Below are 17,999 nucleotides of genomic sequence, written 5' to 3'. Positions count from 1 at the left end.
TAACACCTTGGTGTACTGCTTTGATGGCCTATGTTTCTAATGGACAGACTATGTCACAGGCAGGGTACTGAGAGTCTAAGACAAATTATTTGAGGAAACAGTTCACAATTCTTATGTAAAAGGTTGACTGCATTTCAGACAATTTTCCTGCAGGAACTACAAGGAAAACTTCATATAATTTACAAATCAGGGATTACACCATGACTGGACCACGTTTAACCAAAGTTTGGCCTTTGTCCTGATGACAAGGTTGAATTTGTTCTCAAATTCCTGCATAAATGCCCCAGCTCTTCAGGATGAGGGATTACCAGCTCTGTTGAGAGATATACCAGAACAGGCAAATACACAGTAAGCTCCTCACAACTCTCTGCCTATGAAAAGCTCGGTCAGAACTAGCCAGCACCTGTTTTTCACATTATCCTACAATCTTTCCTTGCCTGTTTGATTGTTTGCTCAATCTCAGATAGCTACAGAAATTATCTGCATTATCTTCTATTGATTAAACAGCCAACGTGTCTGCAAAAGAGCTTGTTCACCAGTGCGTGAAGATGGTGTCATTAAAAATTTACATCAGATCGAAAAAAAGCGTGAAGTTTTTTAACAAAAGTACTGTGATCCCTAAAGAAAACTTCACTTTCAAAGGTTACATACAAATAAAAAACCCCCATCCAATATCTAGATACCGCGCTTTCTAAAACTTCATGGTACCGAAGATACAGCTCTACCAAAGCATATTCCAGGAAAGGAAGGGAGGGACGATACGGGGGGGGGGGGGGGGCGGAAAAGAGAGGAAAAGGAAGAGTCTGCATTGCAGAACAATATAAAATACTTAGTACCTCACTAGCATCTAAGGCTTAGAAAACCTGATAGAGATGGACAAATTAGACCTTCACATTTATGTCATTAGTGGAGAAACTTAGTCACGGGAAACAATTTGCCTTCAGTTGTACAACACCAAATAAAAATGCTAAAACACTAACACACAAAAATGCTACTATATTTATTCAAAATAAACGTCTCATTCAAGTGAATACAGGCATGATGCAAGAGAGTTCAGTCAAACAGGTAAGATGTGAATGAGTTTCTCCTCTCCCCTAGCAATGGCCAGTCTGAAAACTCAGAAGTTTAACTGACCTAACTGCTCATAAACAAGGATATGTCAGCATAACAGAAACCTTGGGTAAAGTCACATTGAGCTCTCACTGCGTGCCTCACCAAAGCAGACAGGAACAAAACCTCAGTATTCGGCAGCTAGATTTGCTTTTCTGTGTCCAACTCAGTACCAGCAATCAAAATTCAAAGGAGGAATGTTGGGTCCTAATCTTAGAGCATGAGCCAAGAGCTGAATGTAGCTAGAAACTATCATCACAGACATGAAAATGTCATGTCACACACTGTGAACAATGATGGGAGAAACCAATGAAATCCTCTGGCCTGAGTACCTGTATAGCACAGCCTCCAGGCTTGGCACAAATTCATTGTGCGTGCAAGAAAAAGTTCCAGTCTTGATTTTACAAGTCTAGTGCTGGAGAATTGAACATTACCAGGGAAAATCATTCCAGGGATTATTAATCCTCATTTGAAATGCACTGGCATTTTGCTGCTTTAAATGTGTCTTTCTTCAGACTTCATCTATTTAATTATCTCACAGACAGACACCCTACCCTCCTTTTCAGCCTGCTAGACTAGTGCCATCTTTAAGCAAACTTTTGTTCCTTACCTATGTACTTTTAGATGATAATCAGGCTCTACACTTCAACCTTCAGCCAAAATAAGCTTTAGCTGTATGAGCTCCCAAACTCATTCACTACAAGGCACGATGTACAAAGCTTTAATTATTCCTTGTGGCTCTTCTCTAAAGCCTCCTTAACATATAGTCCTGTGAAAACAGTCAGTCTTTCTGAAGGTACATGGTGTACATTCTTGTTCAACCCTATCCACTACCATTATAATGAGGTAGAAAAGAGGCAAAATACCTCTACTTTACAGAAAAGACATGCAAAGTAAGCTGAACTAACAGAGAGAGGGCATTGCATGGGAAATGAGTTTAGTATTCGGCCCCCTTTCCCACTACAATTTGGATGTAGTTATTTGAAACTCTTCATACAAAAAGCCCAAAGGTACAGATAATTTATATGACATTTTCCCACCCTATTACTTCACTTTACAGCATGACAGGAGAAAAATTATAGTAAGATAAAGTAATTTGGTCTGATGGCTCGATTTACTAATGCTCTATTCCTGCATGGTTGCTGGTATTTGTGGTAATGCTTCCACCTTTGGTAACTGCTGCAGTACAACTTTCCACACGTAGCACCAAAGGACAGAAGCTTGTTAATTCCTTCAAGCCTATAGCTTGGTTCCATTAGTTTACCGTTGTGTGTTTGCAGGCTACACACTGGTAAAACTGGAAAATGTCTTATCAAATTCAAAGCTGGTATTTCCATTTCTGCAAAAATAAATGAAAAAGCTCAACTGTGAACTGTGCTATCATCATTAACAAGTGATCCACTATTTTTGATCTAATGCTGGAAAAGCTGTTGCAAACTAACTGAGAAGCAGGATGTACACTTTTGTATGTAAAAGAAAAAAAGGTAATGTCATTTGCAGACTTCAAATACAAATCCTCATCTGCATCAAGTGTTCTATGCTTCATCATTCCAGCAAACACTTAACTGGTTTTAAATAGGCAATGGAAAAGTGTGCATGGGGGGAAATTCTTGCAAGATTACTTTATAGATACCAGAAAGGAATCCCAAACCCAAACGTAGTCCCCACCTACAGTAGATTACATGGCTTGAAACACTAACTTTGATCTGAAGAGATCTAATTAAGCAGACTTGACTGCTTACAACACAAGCACACCATTACCAATGTACTGTTTTGAAGAATCCCAACCAAGAGCTTCCCATTTTATGCAAAAATTGCAGCTCCTTTATCACCTGACAGGTCACAGTGAGTAAGCCAGAATGCAGAGCATTAAGTCTTGGCTGGACTCTAAACTGAAATATATTTGTCACGTAAATTGTCTAAATATGAAAGAGCGACAAATCCTGCAATATGCAGGTAGATTGGATGTAAGACCGCAAGCTTTAGTTCTGATTTATTATATGTTAAATATTAATGAATTATTAAGAAACCATTCACTGAGGTTTAAACAACTCTACATCTTACATATTTCTAAAGCTCCACAAATGTATTTTTAATAATAGATAATTAATTTATAACAACATTAAACCTAAATTAAATCCTCATTTCAAGCCATAAAAGAAACCCATTGGAGAGTGGTGAGATATATACTGTTGCTCTACAGTAAGGTCACTTCTTCATGGCACAATTTTATTTCTGCATCATATATTATTTGTGTAGCCAAAGCAGTACAGATACACAACACAAGGCTTATGTAGCCTGATGAGAAATAAAAGCAGTGACCTCTGCAATAGAGCTGTGTATTGTTTTCCATTCTAACAAACCATTTTCAACTTGGAATTTCCTAATGTTTCTTGTCTTTCAGCTGTGACCTGTCACATTTGGCCTAATCACTTCTCATTTTTTTTCTGCTCACAGTTTCAGTAAAATAATGTGGTCAGATTTCTGAACAAAGAGTTTTCTTATTTTAAAGGTATTTGAAAATTTAATTTTTAACTTGTGGTAGGAAAGCAAAAAAAAAAAAAAAAGTTTTTAGCGAGAAGTCTCTGCAAAGAAATTCGGTTATGACCTGACAAAACTCCAGTGCTTGGCAAATATTGTGTTTAGTGCATTCTTTGTATTTTCCACGACACTTTCCATAAAACTGAGAAGCTTGCTGTTAAGGTGGGGCTGAACACAGGCATACAGCTCACCAAGCTGGACCTTGTGCTCAAGCCACAGAGGGGTACGACTTCATGAACACTTGGCATGAAGTTCAGGGATAACAGAGGTACTACAAACTTGTGCTAAGCAGACCAAATACAAGTCCCTGCACATTTCTGCAAGAAACCTGCCTGCTTGTGTTCTAAGACTGGGTGCTGCAGAGCTCAGCAGCTGAAAGCGGCACAACGGCTGTGACAATACCAAATGAGACGATAAGGACTGCCACAATTATCCACAAGGACACAAGCTAAGCCAATTTCTATAACCTCACTGTGGCATTTCTCTGTTTGGTGTGCACCATTGCACAATCTTGAATATTACCCAAACCCATCAAACAAGCACAGCTGCTGAGAAACTTGGTCTATGAGTATCAACAGCCTCAATATACTGCAAGAGTATTTTGCTCATATTCCACTCTTTGTATAACAAACTACTAGAAACATCAGATTTCTGGCCTTATTCTATCCTGTGCACTCTCAACAGGAACCTCAAACTACTAGAGCCACAAAATGGATTTTAAAAAGCACTTGCATGACAACTGCTTCTAGCTCCTTCACTCTGCCAACCTTAACAGTTTATTTCTCTCTATAGTAGCAGATCCTACCAAATCCTTCCATACTCTGAGACCACACCAGTCAACCGTGCTGAGTAAAGCAGATGAACCAGAACTCCCCAGAGACCCCAGAGAAATCTTTCTGAACATGTTATAGAACAGAAGTTTTAACACAATAAGAGCTTTTTTATCTGTGGTCAGATCTGTAAAGCAGAAAAGAAGGAAAACCTCCCTAGCTCCTTTCCTAAGTAGACCAGTCTTACTAAGTGGGAGTGGTAAAAAGTGGAAAAGCTCAAGACATCACTGCAGTGACTTTCATTCATGTCACAGGGGTACTTAGAATGTATTCCTCCTAAAGCTCCAGGCAGTGAAATGTTGTTGTGACAATAGAAGTGCCCACAGCAAAGGTCTGTTTGCGAACCAGTTCAGTAGCAGCAAGCTCTCACGCAGAACACGGATTTCTCTATCAGTCTGTCCTAAACAGATCAAGTGTAAGCTCTATCCAACCCACAGAGGCAGGACAAGAAACTGCCTGTTTTTCTAGACTTGATTCTTAAAAAATAAAAATAAATCTATTTCTTCAACTGCTCTGTTCTGATACAGCATCAGAAAGCTCTATATTAAAAGTCTCTCAAGAGTAGCATCTTTTACCGATCAAGTAATGTAGCTTAGTTCGTACTCACAGATCCTGTTTCTCCTCTTATTTTATACAGAGATTCTCTTCCTCTTCCCCTCCAGAATGACTATATAATTATTCTATAAAAATATAGAGCATATGGAATGCTTTCCTCCAAGCAATGGAATAGAGTGCCATAAAAGCAATGAACATCAGCAGTTTATTAGAGGTGGTTTCCCTTCCCCATCATCTACTCAGAGCTGCTGTGAAATTCTATTGAAGTCATACTGTGCAGGGGTACAAAACAGCTATGAAAGGATTTGCCTGCATTACACAGGGTTTACTGCTAATTAGCTCTTGTACACACACGCAGTACATAAAAACAGCTTTTTTGTTTAGGAAGTGATGATTTGTTGAGAGGACGTCCTTTGTTGATATAAAGCTAGCATTATGATTGTAATTTCAGTTAACGTCTACGCATCATTTTAAGTAACCACTTGACAACGGTGGTCCTGGCTAATTAGTTTCTGTTAGTTAAAAGGGAAATGTGAATAAAATTTTCTTAGGGCAGAAACAGAGACATCAGCTTACTCAGACCAATAACATCAAGGTGCTATTCCTTTCCTATCATATCCACCACATGCTTCTGATCACATCTTCAGATTTGCAATCTCTCATGCACTAGAAAACAGAAACTTCACTCCTCCTTTGATGATCTCTTCTCTCTTAGTATTGTTGAATGATTCCTGAAGGTATTTAAAAGACAGGTAGACATGGTGCTCGAGGACATGGTTTAGTGGTGGACTTGGCAGTGACAGGTTAACGGTTGGACTCGATGATCTTAAGCGTCTTTTCCAACCTTAATGATTCTATGATTCTATGAATCATAGGAATGATGACAACATTTAAAATTCATACTTTAAGTAAAAACTTTGTTCACAGCCTAGCTTCGACAGCTGAGTTAGCTAAACTTTTCTGGTGGACTTGGGAGCAGGGGTGTGTAGAAGAACCAGCCTTACGTGACTGCCTAGAGTAATTTTTCTTAATGGACGGCAGAGTATTATTTTTACAGTTTTTCAGTCTTCCTTTTAGGCAACGGTTATCCAAATCTTTGAAGCAGGCATACTTTTCTTTTCACTCTTTGTTCCAGAGCTAACAAGTATGTTATGCCACTCAAAGAAACCACCGACTACAATTGTCAGGCGGTATTGAAAGGAGGAGTGTCATTCTAGTACGGGGTGGGAAAGGAGGACAGCTAACTCCTTTGGGCACCCTGGGAAATTCCAGCCTCCATCTGCTTTCCATTTTTGCTTTGGTGATTTCTAGGAAAGGTTGATACAGAAGGGGAACCCAAACTGAAGCCTTACAGTAATAATCTAGTACCTACTGCCCCCACCCCCCAAAAGGCAGAGAACAACAGGAAGAGCTATGAGCGGCTGAGAAAAGCTGGGACACAAGGCTCTCGTCTCCTCTCTGTTCCTTGGGCTGAGATTCTCAGCATGGCAGGGAAGGAAGGAAGGAGACAGAAATGAAGACAAAGAAACAGTGGTGTTAGTTATATGCCAACTAAGGACTCCACCTTGCATGGGGAATCCTCTGCTAGCAAGGCCTGTCCCATTCCTTCGGCCTCTGTGTCATCTGAGCAGCCCAAAGAGGTCAGCCACAAAATCTGCTCAGCAAACTGACTCAGTGAATCACACAAATCACAGTAAGACAACATTGTGATAGGGACGCTATGAATTATACACGGTATAAATACAGACAGATTATATCACAAATGTGAGGAAAGGCTTTCCCTGCCGTATGATTTCAACTATAGTAAATCAAGAGCTATAATGACAATAACCAGAATTTGCAACTAATCACAAGCAGAAGAGACACTCATTTCTCCCATGACTTCTAACTCCTTTAGAGTATGAATTTTTCCTGGCAGTTAAGAATACAGTGAAAGCCTTAGTGAGTATAAATTGAACACATTGAAAATAAATGTGGGTCCTCACAGGAAAAAAAAGGCACATGAGATCCAGCAGGTAACCTAACAGTCATTTGAAAAATCTATCAAGTAGTCTAGAGGAAAAGGGCTAAAATAACCCTTAAACGTGCCACTGAGCTGGAAACGGGAAAAGGAAAGGGTTTCTTGCATCCTTTTGGACAGCATTCTATTGAAGCTAAAGGTTTTAAAAACACCAAACACCTATGCAGAAAGACATGCAATGCCAAAAGTAAGGATTTTTTTTCCACAGAATATAAGGGACCAAGCATAAGCAGAAAAACTGAAGTTTCACCGGTCATCTGGAAAACAACCCATGTGATGCACATCTGATTCATCTTTATTAAACACGACAGTAAGAATTCCTTTGCTATTCTCTCAGACTCTTACAAAAGCCCTCAAGTCAATGGATCATGGCAAAACCAATTTGCAAAATGCAAAACTGGAAAGAAAAGCAACACTGGTATGAAAATGGAAATCGGTGAAGATGAGAAATATCTCACTGTTCATGGTTAGAGTCCTGCTCTCACTTTCAGCTGCCTGCACAGCAGAGAACCCGTCAACTCACTGCCAATGCACATCGATGGAAGAAATTCAAGTCAATGGATAAGGGTAAAACTGATTATTAATTATTTTAAGGTCTGTAAATCTAGGGAGGGCACACAATTGTTAAAGGGACATGAAGAAGGTTCTATCCAAAGTGAAACACATCCATTTTTAATTTACACCCCTATCGTAATAAAAAGTATCAATTTTGCCAGTGCAGTTTTGCCCATTTTTAGCCCAAACAAAATGAATCATTTTCGCCAAAAAAAAAAAAAAAATGCACAATTTCACTCACCTAATAAATATAAAGGTATGAAATTTCCTTCTTTGGCTTGAAAGTGAAAGAATACATACATACCGACATTTAAACACAGTGCAATAATTTTACTAAAATAAATTCAGCAAAGTTGGAACAAAAAAAAAAAAAATCCATCAGATCAAAAGGAAACATTTGAGGGTCTTCTCCCTCAGACTAAATGGAGCAGAAAATTATTCACTTGAGCAGAGCAAAACAATTGCTTTAATTTCCACTCCCTTTGATACTTTGCTTTACCACCTTGACAGTAAATTCAAGGAGACAAAAATCTACGATTTACACAACATAAAAAACAAAATAAGCATTGCCTGTTAATACATGGCCTAAGCCTGGCACCTTACTAGACAACACTTTCTTTAGTGTTGTGTCACGTTCAAGGTTCCACTTCTTTAATTCCACTTATAAATACAGGGCCCAAACTAACATCCACTGTGATTAACAGGAGCCTTTCCATCAAATTCAGTGGGTATTTGGCAGTACCTCCAGAGACTTTACTACTACCTGAACATTTTAAATGCAAAGGTAAGTTTTGGAGTTATACCATTTGAACTGAACAGTGAACAAGGTCTTACTGGCTTTTGGGCTAACAGAGGAAGCTAGAGTGAGCAGCCTTTAACACTGTAAGAGAGTTACACTACAGCCAACAAGTTGTCTTTCTAGTATAAAGTTCTTAATGTTCCCTCAAAAAGTGACTAAAAATCCAACTGATGAAAATACATGTTATTTTTAAATTGGTTACTAAAGCAAAGAACTTCAGCATGGCCTTCATTCTCCGTTGTTTGGTAAGCCCCTTAAACTTATGCAAATAATAATACGTTTTCCATATTTGTGCTTTGAGTAAGTTGACAAAATAGAAACCTTTAAAACTGCTTGTTTTGGGCAACTCAGTTTGGATGAGTACATCTGAAAATGAGTCCCCCACAGAAGTATCTCCAACTGGATACCCCAGCTCAGAAAGATTAAAAAAAAATATTGAAATATTGAAAAACTCAGTCTTCTTCCGTTGCTTATTCATTGGTCCATGAATTAAGTCAGAAGTGGTATTGACTGAATTAAACAAGTATACTATTTGATAGCATTTACAGATTACTCTTTTTCAAGCCTAAACATGTTCTCTCTCAACAGCTAGAAATAGGAATATTTACATTAGGTACACAACTAGGAAGGAAAGGCAACCTTAAAATCTTGTTCAAAAGACAAGAAAAAAAAAACAAAGTAAAATCCTTAATGGGGGGAAGTTGAAATGATATATTTTTCATCCAGTCTTAGTTCATGACAGTAGTCCCAAAGCCTGGAAGTCATACTAACCAGTTTGAATGTAAAAATAAACCAACTCAATGGCAATGAAGGGCTTTCATGAAAAAGAATGCAGAGTATAACCAGAAAGTTTTGGGAGTCTTCCTGCATTAATTTGTTTGATCATCATTACTGAAAAATAAAATTCCTGCAAGGTTACAATTATTTTATTTTTTAAACAGAAAACAAACAAAAAAAAAATCAAATAATAGCGTTATGTGAATTAAGGAAGAAATTTGGTTTTGCCAAAACATTTACTTTTTTCCACACAGAAGATGTATGGAAGAAAAAAAACTTCATCTGCTTTTAAGCTCTGTCTTAAACAAAAAACCCAACAAATGGGAAAAAAGTAAATTCCAATTAAACCAGACTTTTCACCATGTTTACTTCTAGTAAGATTTCACCAAGAAACACGCATTTCTGCAGAAAATTTCAGAATTGAGCCCTTATTGATTTAACCTAGAAATTTAAAAAAAAAGGCATCTTCTAATCAGCCTAAACAAGTAAGATATTTAATTGGCTTTCAAATGGAAAAGTCAATTTGGATGTTCAGGGGTATATCTTACTTAAGGACAAATTATATTCTCCCCATAGTTTGCATTTCTGAACAAACTGGATAGTATAACATTCCTATAGCAACGAGGGAAGGACCTTGTGTACAAAAATGGAAAAGTGGTCGATGTTACCTAGCATGTTGTGGTAAAGTGGACTGTCGTGTCCATGGATAGTAAATGCAGTCATGACTAGTGGGACCTCTACACCTGCAGGCAATTACAGAACAAAAGATGTCATTTGCCATTCACAAGGACATGCACACGCATGCGCCCTTGTCCACACGTGGAGGATGGAAGACACACAGGGAACGATCACTCGGCAAGTACCTATCCATCAGGCCGATGCAGTCCTCAATACGTGGCCCTATGCACCTGCAGCAAATCCAAATTGAAAACAGAAAGAGAGAGAGAAATCTGTTATTTACAGATCCAAGAAGCAGGAATCCCCTCTTTGTGCCACATTCTCAATTATAATTCTCAAGAGAGACCCAAGTCACCACAAAATTATAGCTGTGACAAAACCAAGCTTGCAATGGAAACAATAATAGCAACATAAACAGCACTCCAAGGTTGGACATATCTTGGCTCAAACAACACCTAAGGCAGGTTTCACCTGCACACATGGGAGTCCTGACAATAGAATTGCTTTTTCTGGATGTTGTCTGAATCATCAAACCAGTAATTACTGCACAAAAGCTGTTCATTCACAAGACAAGACCGCCAGGAGCACAATGCAAAACTTTTTTTCCTTCTGTAATTGATGAAATTGTTCAGTCTGCTTTAAGTTCCTAGCTAGGGCAACTGCAGAAATATTTTGGAAGCTGACTATGCTTTTATCAGGGAAGCTCAAGGATGAACTTCCAACAACAAAATACAGAGCAAAATGTTGTCTGCCGATTCAGGCATTTTATTCTGCTTTCTTTAGATGCTGCCAAAAGTCCTCCACCTGCAAAATCAGGAGGTGCTCACCAAAGGGAATGGAAATGCAGAGAATCACTTTATGCAGCAGCACTAAAGCACAACCATGGGGAAAGAGTCTGTTTGCAAAACATGGATATGTGTGGATTTTCCTTGCCCTCATGAAGAGCAGTAGGTGAAGTGGTGTCCTAGGTTCTCTGCATTCAAGTAGCAAATCAATTACACACTTTCACAGCAGTCAGGATTCTCAGAGACAGATACCTGAAGTCAAGCTTTTAGGGGTTAAGACAACCTGATACCCTTTAGTGCTGAATGCCTAGCTAGTCCCTCTGTAACCATGAGGACTATCTAGCTCTCAGCATTTTAAGGAAACCAAACCACTCATTTCAACTCTAACAAGATCTCAGAACCATTTTATTAACAGGCTCTTTGGCTGCACGTCTACTACAAGAGCAGGTGATCTGACACATCAGTAGACTGAAACTCACTTCTGTTGAGGCATTTTAAATTTAAGGTATGATCCCCAACTCTTTTTAAAGCCTCCTGCTTTCAGTTTGGCTTTGATACAGGGATATGCATGTCAAAAATCTGAAAGAGTTCAAATACGTTCCCATGAGATCTTCTTTCCACTTCACCATCACTTGCCACTCATCAGCTTTTGCTGCATTTAAATTAGCTATCACTCTGCCATTATGAAATAAATTCAGTGAATTCAATTTCCCCTTACCTGCCCATCAGGGAGAGCAGAATGATAGTGAACCTTACCTCTTGTTAGTTTATTTGAATTTTTATTTTTAGATAGGAACTGTGACATGCAAACACAAATTGTAAGGATTTCCTCAATAATGGTTTCCTTCAGCAAGCATGCAGACATAAAAAGGATTAATTAAATACCCAGGTGGCCAGATAATGCATAAACGGAAAGGGTAGATTTAAACGCAGTTCAAAAACTTAATAGAGAGAACTCTTGATGGGTGTTTTTTGAAATTTCAGCTGTGCTGGGCTTCAGGACTTCAGAATTCAGGACTGTCTGAATTTAACCAGTCTCAAACATATCCAGCATTTCTTCCTTTCATGGCATTCTTCGCAATTTGCAGAAAACCAGTCTGATAATGGAGGAGGCTGAAAAAATTTTGTTCAGATCTTCCATTTCCTAGCATGTCAAGAGAAGGTGAGCTCAGACTCTTGCTATAAATAAAAAGAAGGCCCTCTTCAAATTAGAGGTCTGAGAGCCCATTACCAGTTCAGATAACTGGCAGACTAACATAAAGAGCCTATTGTCTTGGAGGCATTTCACATCTGTACATTTACCCTCTCAGACTTTTGGAGAAAAGGACTTGAATCCAAGAGAGTTGTCTGGATGCCACCTACTCCAAGCTGAAATATCATTGATTTTTATTTAAACCTGTAATCTTCTTCAGTGGATTTCCCAGCCCCAAACAGAAAACTCTGTCCAGGTGCAGTCTCCATTACTCTTAGTCATGTTGAACAGTTTCCTACTCTCTGACTGGCTGTCCTGATTACATGCAGTAAAGTACAATACTGTGTGAGTAATGGCAATACCTATTAACAAGCTATTTTGCACCACCAGGTCATCAGTTATTTTTCCTCTGGAAGTAACTTCCTTGGTTTCAGGCTTTTTGACACATATAAATACAAGCATGACACAATCATACATCACACTGGTACTCCATTCACACCCAAAGTTCCTTCTTCTGCATGGGAGTCTGGATGATATTTTCATTTTCAAGTTCACTCTGTAAAATGAACTGGTTAACCGATACATGCCAATTCATTAATGATATATTCAGTACTCTACAACAGTCCAATACAGCTTATACAGAAAACTACACTTGGAGCTCATCCTAGCTTTACAGATAATCGTCCTCTGAAAGCAAATGATGAGTGAAAAGAGTTTTGAAAATTGGAGTAACAACTGTTTTTTTCCTGAAACAATCCTTTTTCCCTCTGTCACAAATACTCTTTCATCAATTTTCCTTAAGATTGAAAGGTGGGGTCTTAACTGTTCACAGGTGTGGGGTAGCGAAGCCATTTCCAGTCAGATGAATTCTCAAAAATCTTTGTCACTGGAAACAAACAAAACTGATTACACAATGGCATAAATGGATTAACTCTGGACAGAAGAAAACCTTAGTTGTGGCGATGACCTGGTCGTCCAACTATTGCTATGGATAAAGCCAGACAACTCAAAACCAGGAGGTTACTTAGCTAACAGGCAGTGCATACTGATGGCGATAGTAAGAAAGTTGAACTGTGGAAGGGAGTAGGAGGAAATTTTGCATCAAAAAAATAGTAACAGTTTCTTATTCAGTTTGCTGCCATTGAATTTGCACTATTGTTTCATCTGGAATTCATAATGCCTTCCTAAAAATACACCTAAGCTTTAGGGGCAAGACAGTTCTGCCTTCAAATTCCTTCTGGACCACACACGTGTTGATAAGGCTCCCATGACTTCTCTGGTCTTGGCTTAGGAGGAAAGCAAAGTTTTGGTGAAGAGTAATACACATCCTTCAAAAAGTTGTGTGAGAAAATGCCTTTCTATGATGAGGGGAGGTGTCCAGCGAGATCTCCCATTTGTGTCTTGCCCTGCAAGGAAGCAGACTGTCAAGTGCTATTATATAATTAGTACTTTATTTCCATGAAAGTGTTCCATTTTGGCTAGCTCTGCAAGAAGAGGTGCCAAATGCTTTCTGGCTCTCTTGAATTAAATGGGATAGCTGTCCCACGTGCCTCATATCTGCTCCAAACTGGCTTCAAGTAGCTGATGTTTATCATGGGCATGCAAGGCCAAGAGCACAGTTGTTGCATCCAAGGAAGTCACTCCTTGATAGTTCTCTTAGTCAATGTAAGATCATTAACAGGGCTGGATAATTACACACCTATTAACAGAAGCAGTCATTATACCTGAATAAGGGATAACGGTGTTATCAAATCTCACGCTTCAGGGTGTAAAGCAATCATCTGCAAGTGCCATGACGCAATCATGGCAAACACTCACAGGGAACACAGAGGTGGGACAGCTATCTTTTTTGGTGACAGCAACAGGTGGGGATGACTAGAAACAATGTATGAGAACTAGCAATCCATTTTAGCAAGCACCCTAATACAACGAGAGCAGCACTGCAGGAATGAGATAATACCACACTGGGAGCACTGCTCTGCAGCAGCTCAACGCTTTTTGATGAGTATCCAAGCTGTACTGCGAGGGCATCGGTTTTATTCCAGCAATTGATCTGACAGAGAGGAGAGCCGACATGCTAGGTGAAGTAGAATTACGGTCTCTCTGTACCATTCAGTCTTGAGCCAAATACCAAGATGTGTTCCCTCCACAACCTATTTCACTGAAGAATCCTGACTGAGGGGAATTTAAATATTAATTCCTAAAGGAAGGGTATGAAACTAGAGAATTCAGTATTGAAGGAGACAAGGAGAAAGAGTAACTGATTTCCCTTCTCTCTGTGGGCATATTCAGCCCTTGACAACATTGGCAAGAAGATGGACAACCCATAAGCCCCAAACATCTGGGGCAGTCATTAACAGTTTCATTAACATAATCACATGCCAGAAAAGTCTTTAGGAACACTAGAAAAGAATACCCATGCTTACCCAGATTTGGGGGGTGGTGGGGTGTTGTTTTTATGAAGGGTAACAAAACACCTAAGAATAGACACATTAACTCTTTAATAAGAGGATGAGGATTTCTATGAGGAATAGTATTTGACTCATGGCAAAGGGATAGCTCCTCATCTGGGAGATAACCACACCTTTGCGTATGTATCCTGGGTGAGACCTTTGGCCCTTCTACTAGTGGTAGTTCATCACTTCTCTGGGGATTAGCACATGATGCTAAATGACACATTCTTTCACCTAATCAGCTGCAGAAAATAAAATGAAGGGAAAACTGAACATTCAAGGATTAAATGACAACATAACTCAGCATAAAGGAACCCTGTGTCACCAAGGGTTGCCAACGAGTACCGGCAAGTTCAGTTACAACTGCCTAACGCTCTTCCTATTTGTTTATGAAATAGAATGTCAGATTTTCATCACAAGGCATAAAAGTCTCCCTTCTTGATCCCATTCTATCCAGGGAGAATAAAACAACCAACGACTTGCAAAATACTGATGCATATGAAGTGGAAAGGCATGGAAAACATTCTGCTGCCTTCCTGGTCTAGGAGAAAGACGGCTGTGCCACAAAGATTAATAGTAGATCACTTAGACCTCCCCAAAAAAGAGGAGGGAAAGGGAAGAAGTGTCGCATCCTGGTCTTCTGAGAGGCCAGCAGAGCTGCAAGGCACTTCTTATGCAGGGCAGACAGTAAATCTGTCATCCATAGCTGGGCTTGTCAGGTTCAATCAGAATTGGCACTTCCACCATCTATTAAAGCCAGGACCAGAGCTCCTGCAGTGAGCTCATCTTTTCATATTGTTTCTTCTTACGCTCTTCTTCCACAGTAACAGCATTTTTCTTATTGCGTAACTGATTTAAAAGGTCTGAGGGGAAGACAAATCTGTAACAGATCCTGGCTGTGTCTTTGCGATCTCACTTTCATTTCCCTAATGGCTCTATTGTAATTAGATTTGCAAAACCAGCAAAAGGTCTCATTTTGAATGGCAACAGCTGTTGACATCAAGATTACATTGAATAATTTACTGGTTTAATTTTAGCTGCTAAACAATAAAAGCCTCTTGTTGAAGATTATTTCACTGGCTGAAGTTTTCTCTTTTCTCCCCTGGCTGCCTCTCTGTTTCTTTGTTGCATGCTGGACACCACCAACTGTCTCATCAAAAGACATTTATAACTTACGTGGCACACGCAAAACAATAGTTGTGTATGCGACTACTAGTATTTTGTTGCAAAGATTCTTAATTCTGGCTCAGATACCTTGGCTGTATATTTCCAAATGTAACAAGTGATTCTGGGCACGTAGACAGGACTTGAGAAATTGATGCTCAGACTCAGACTCCTGTACGGAGTCTGATTGCAGGCAAACCCTTTGTATCAGTTCCTATATGAAAAAGAGGGCAGTAACAATTTCATATCATAGTAGTGCTGCCAGGTTAGTTCATCAATACCAAGGAGCAGAGATGAAAATTCTGTCAACAAGTAAATACTAAAAATAAAGTCATTGCACAGGCCTACACTTACACAAGCGTCAACGGCAGCATTTGCTACAAAACTGTGCTAGCTAGAAGGAAAGCTAAGAGCATTGCTGCGAAAAGTTGTTCTTTACAGTTTTCAAAAGGGGTGTAAGCTTTTTTTCTGATAAGCTGCTGGACATTCATGACTGGACCCTGAATGTCATGAGAGACCTGGAAATCGAAGGTTACATTACTGCTGCACACACCTGGTTTTCAGGAGTGAGACGAGTGCTTTACCAAGCCAAACTGCATCTAAATCATGATGTGCTATTAACAGTAAATAGGATGGCTCACTTCACAGAATTTGCACTTACCCTTGGGTGCAGTTTGGATGACATGGATGGCACTCACGATCCTCATCAGCGTATTTGAAAATGAAGCTGTTGGCCCCCTGTAAGCCATCAGGACATTTTTCCACACAATTTGGACCATCCTTAAAATGGAAACACTTTGTGCAGTGGTCAGGTCCCTGGAAAGCATGGAAGAAAGAAATGCAGTTAATTCAAGTTACTCTGTCTTTTCCTGCTGCACTAGAATTGCAGGTCCTAACATGACAGCACACTCAGCAATAACTGTAGCAGCATTTCTTTCCCAACAAACAGTGAGTTAGCGGCATGGTTCCAGTCTCTGTTAGAGCAGCACACGCGTAAATCCTGGTGCATTTGGCCATAAACTTATTCTGTAGAGCGTAAGACAATTCCAGCTTCTAAACAGGTTTCTCAATATTATTGGTGTGCTTAACATGAAGGACTTCATGCTCACCTGAGAAATTTCCTGCAACACTGTTCAATAATGAACCATGATTGAAAAGCAACTGCAATGGCCTTTCAGTGGGATCCCCTGCCTCTGCACTCCAGAATTATTTTCCACACTGTGTTCTCCCTATGGTACCTGGTCACAACAATACTGAAGAACTACAAGGTCTACTTCTTAATACATATGTAGACTAGACTGTCAAGAACTATAAACCAAGGCTCCTGGACAATGTAAAAGTAAAATTTTAAAGCTGTGATGATAAGCCAGTGTATATCCAAATCCGGTGTTCAAGTTGGGCACTGGTCTAGGATTTTACATCCATAAGCCCTGCTACAAATCCAAATTTCCCTCATGGGATGAACACTTGAAACATTAGCTTTATGGTTGTGTTGCATAAAACACAGTATGGCAACAAAAATGATGATGAGAATGATTGTCAGTGTAATGCCTTTTTTTTCCATTCCGTAGGTAAGTCATAGAAATAAGGAAATAAGTTATGGCTTAAATTTTCTCAATGATGAAGAGCCTATAATACAACTCCTCATTACCCAGGATACTTGTGACTTTTAATCTTGGCAATACACAGAAGACCAAAAGGAAGAGACAACTTCTATCTCACAAAAGAGCAATAATCTTTGAAAGAAGACTCACTGGCCATTATACAGGTGACAGCTGCATTTAACACTCATTTAGGATGCATGAAAAAAATTCTGTATCAGAACAACCTAAAAGGCTAACCTAAGTCAATAAACCTAAACAACCTATTGTTCAAGCTCACTGAGAGATTGAGACAAATTCCTACGTTTTTTTGTGAGGAAAAAAAAAAAGTAACTGAAGTTGTAGTAGAACAGGACAGAACTGAGTATAAAGAATGAAAACAGTCATAAAAGAGGGCACTCAAATTGCAATTGAATGCTATCTGTCATTTAAAATCTTTGTGCATCTGTACCACTAAGGCATTAAGACAACTCAGGAAAGAAAAGGACACTACTTTTTAAACCATTTTCTTAAGGAGGCTGATCCAGGGAAGTTTATTCCCTGCACCAATTTAACACGAGCAGAAATCTTTCCCTACATGCAGAATATGCATATTTTCTGTTTTTGTTAACATTAATTGTCAACAGCTGCTCTAAATTCTGTAAGGAGAAAATGCCTGTGGCTTTAGCACACTTTAACAAGCTAGCCCATAATACACCAAATTGTGTTCTTACCGGCCCATAGCACGTGATCATGTTTTCTTCCATCTTTTCACACTGGGGATCACACTCTACGCAGACAGAACCATTTGCAAATTCTCGAAATTCCCTAGGAAAATATTTTGTAGGCAGGTTAGGAGAAAGCAAAAGTGAGACTGAAACTGAGATAAAATGGCTGGTTCTTCACCTGGTGGAAATAATTTCAGCTTCACTAAGGTCAGCAGACTGAGCCAGCTGAGAT

The 17,999-nt window shown here is 39.3% G+C and overlaps 1 protein-coding gene across 1 annotated transcript in view; it reads right to left on the bottom strand.

Moving 5' to 3' along the window:
• The window catches only part of ERBB4 (erb-b2 receptor tyrosine kinase 4), a gene marked incomplete at both ends in the record, with an annotated part of 639,842 nt that overhangs the window by 139,815 nt on the left and 482,028 nt on the right, over positions 1 to 17,999 (bottom strand). The window contains 3 exons of the mRNA XM_082312566.1: positions 9,856 to 9,930; positions 16,121 to 16,275; positions 17,774 to 17,867. Coding sequence (XP_082168692.1) covers positions 9,856 to 9,930; positions 16,121 to 16,275; positions 17,774 to 17,867 — 324 coding nt within the window. The remainder of the gene's footprint in view (positions 1 to 9,855; positions 9,931 to 16,120; positions 16,276 to 17,773; positions 17,868 to 17,999) is intronic.

Source organism: Platalea leucorodia, assembly GCF_965183815.1.
Source record: "Platalea leucorodia genome assembly, chromosome: 5".
Taxonomy (NCBI): Eukaryota; Metazoa; Chordata; class Aves; order Pelecaniformes; family Threskiornithidae; genus Platalea; species Platalea leucorodia.
This window is presented reverse-complemented; position numbering and strand designations above follow the sequence as displayed.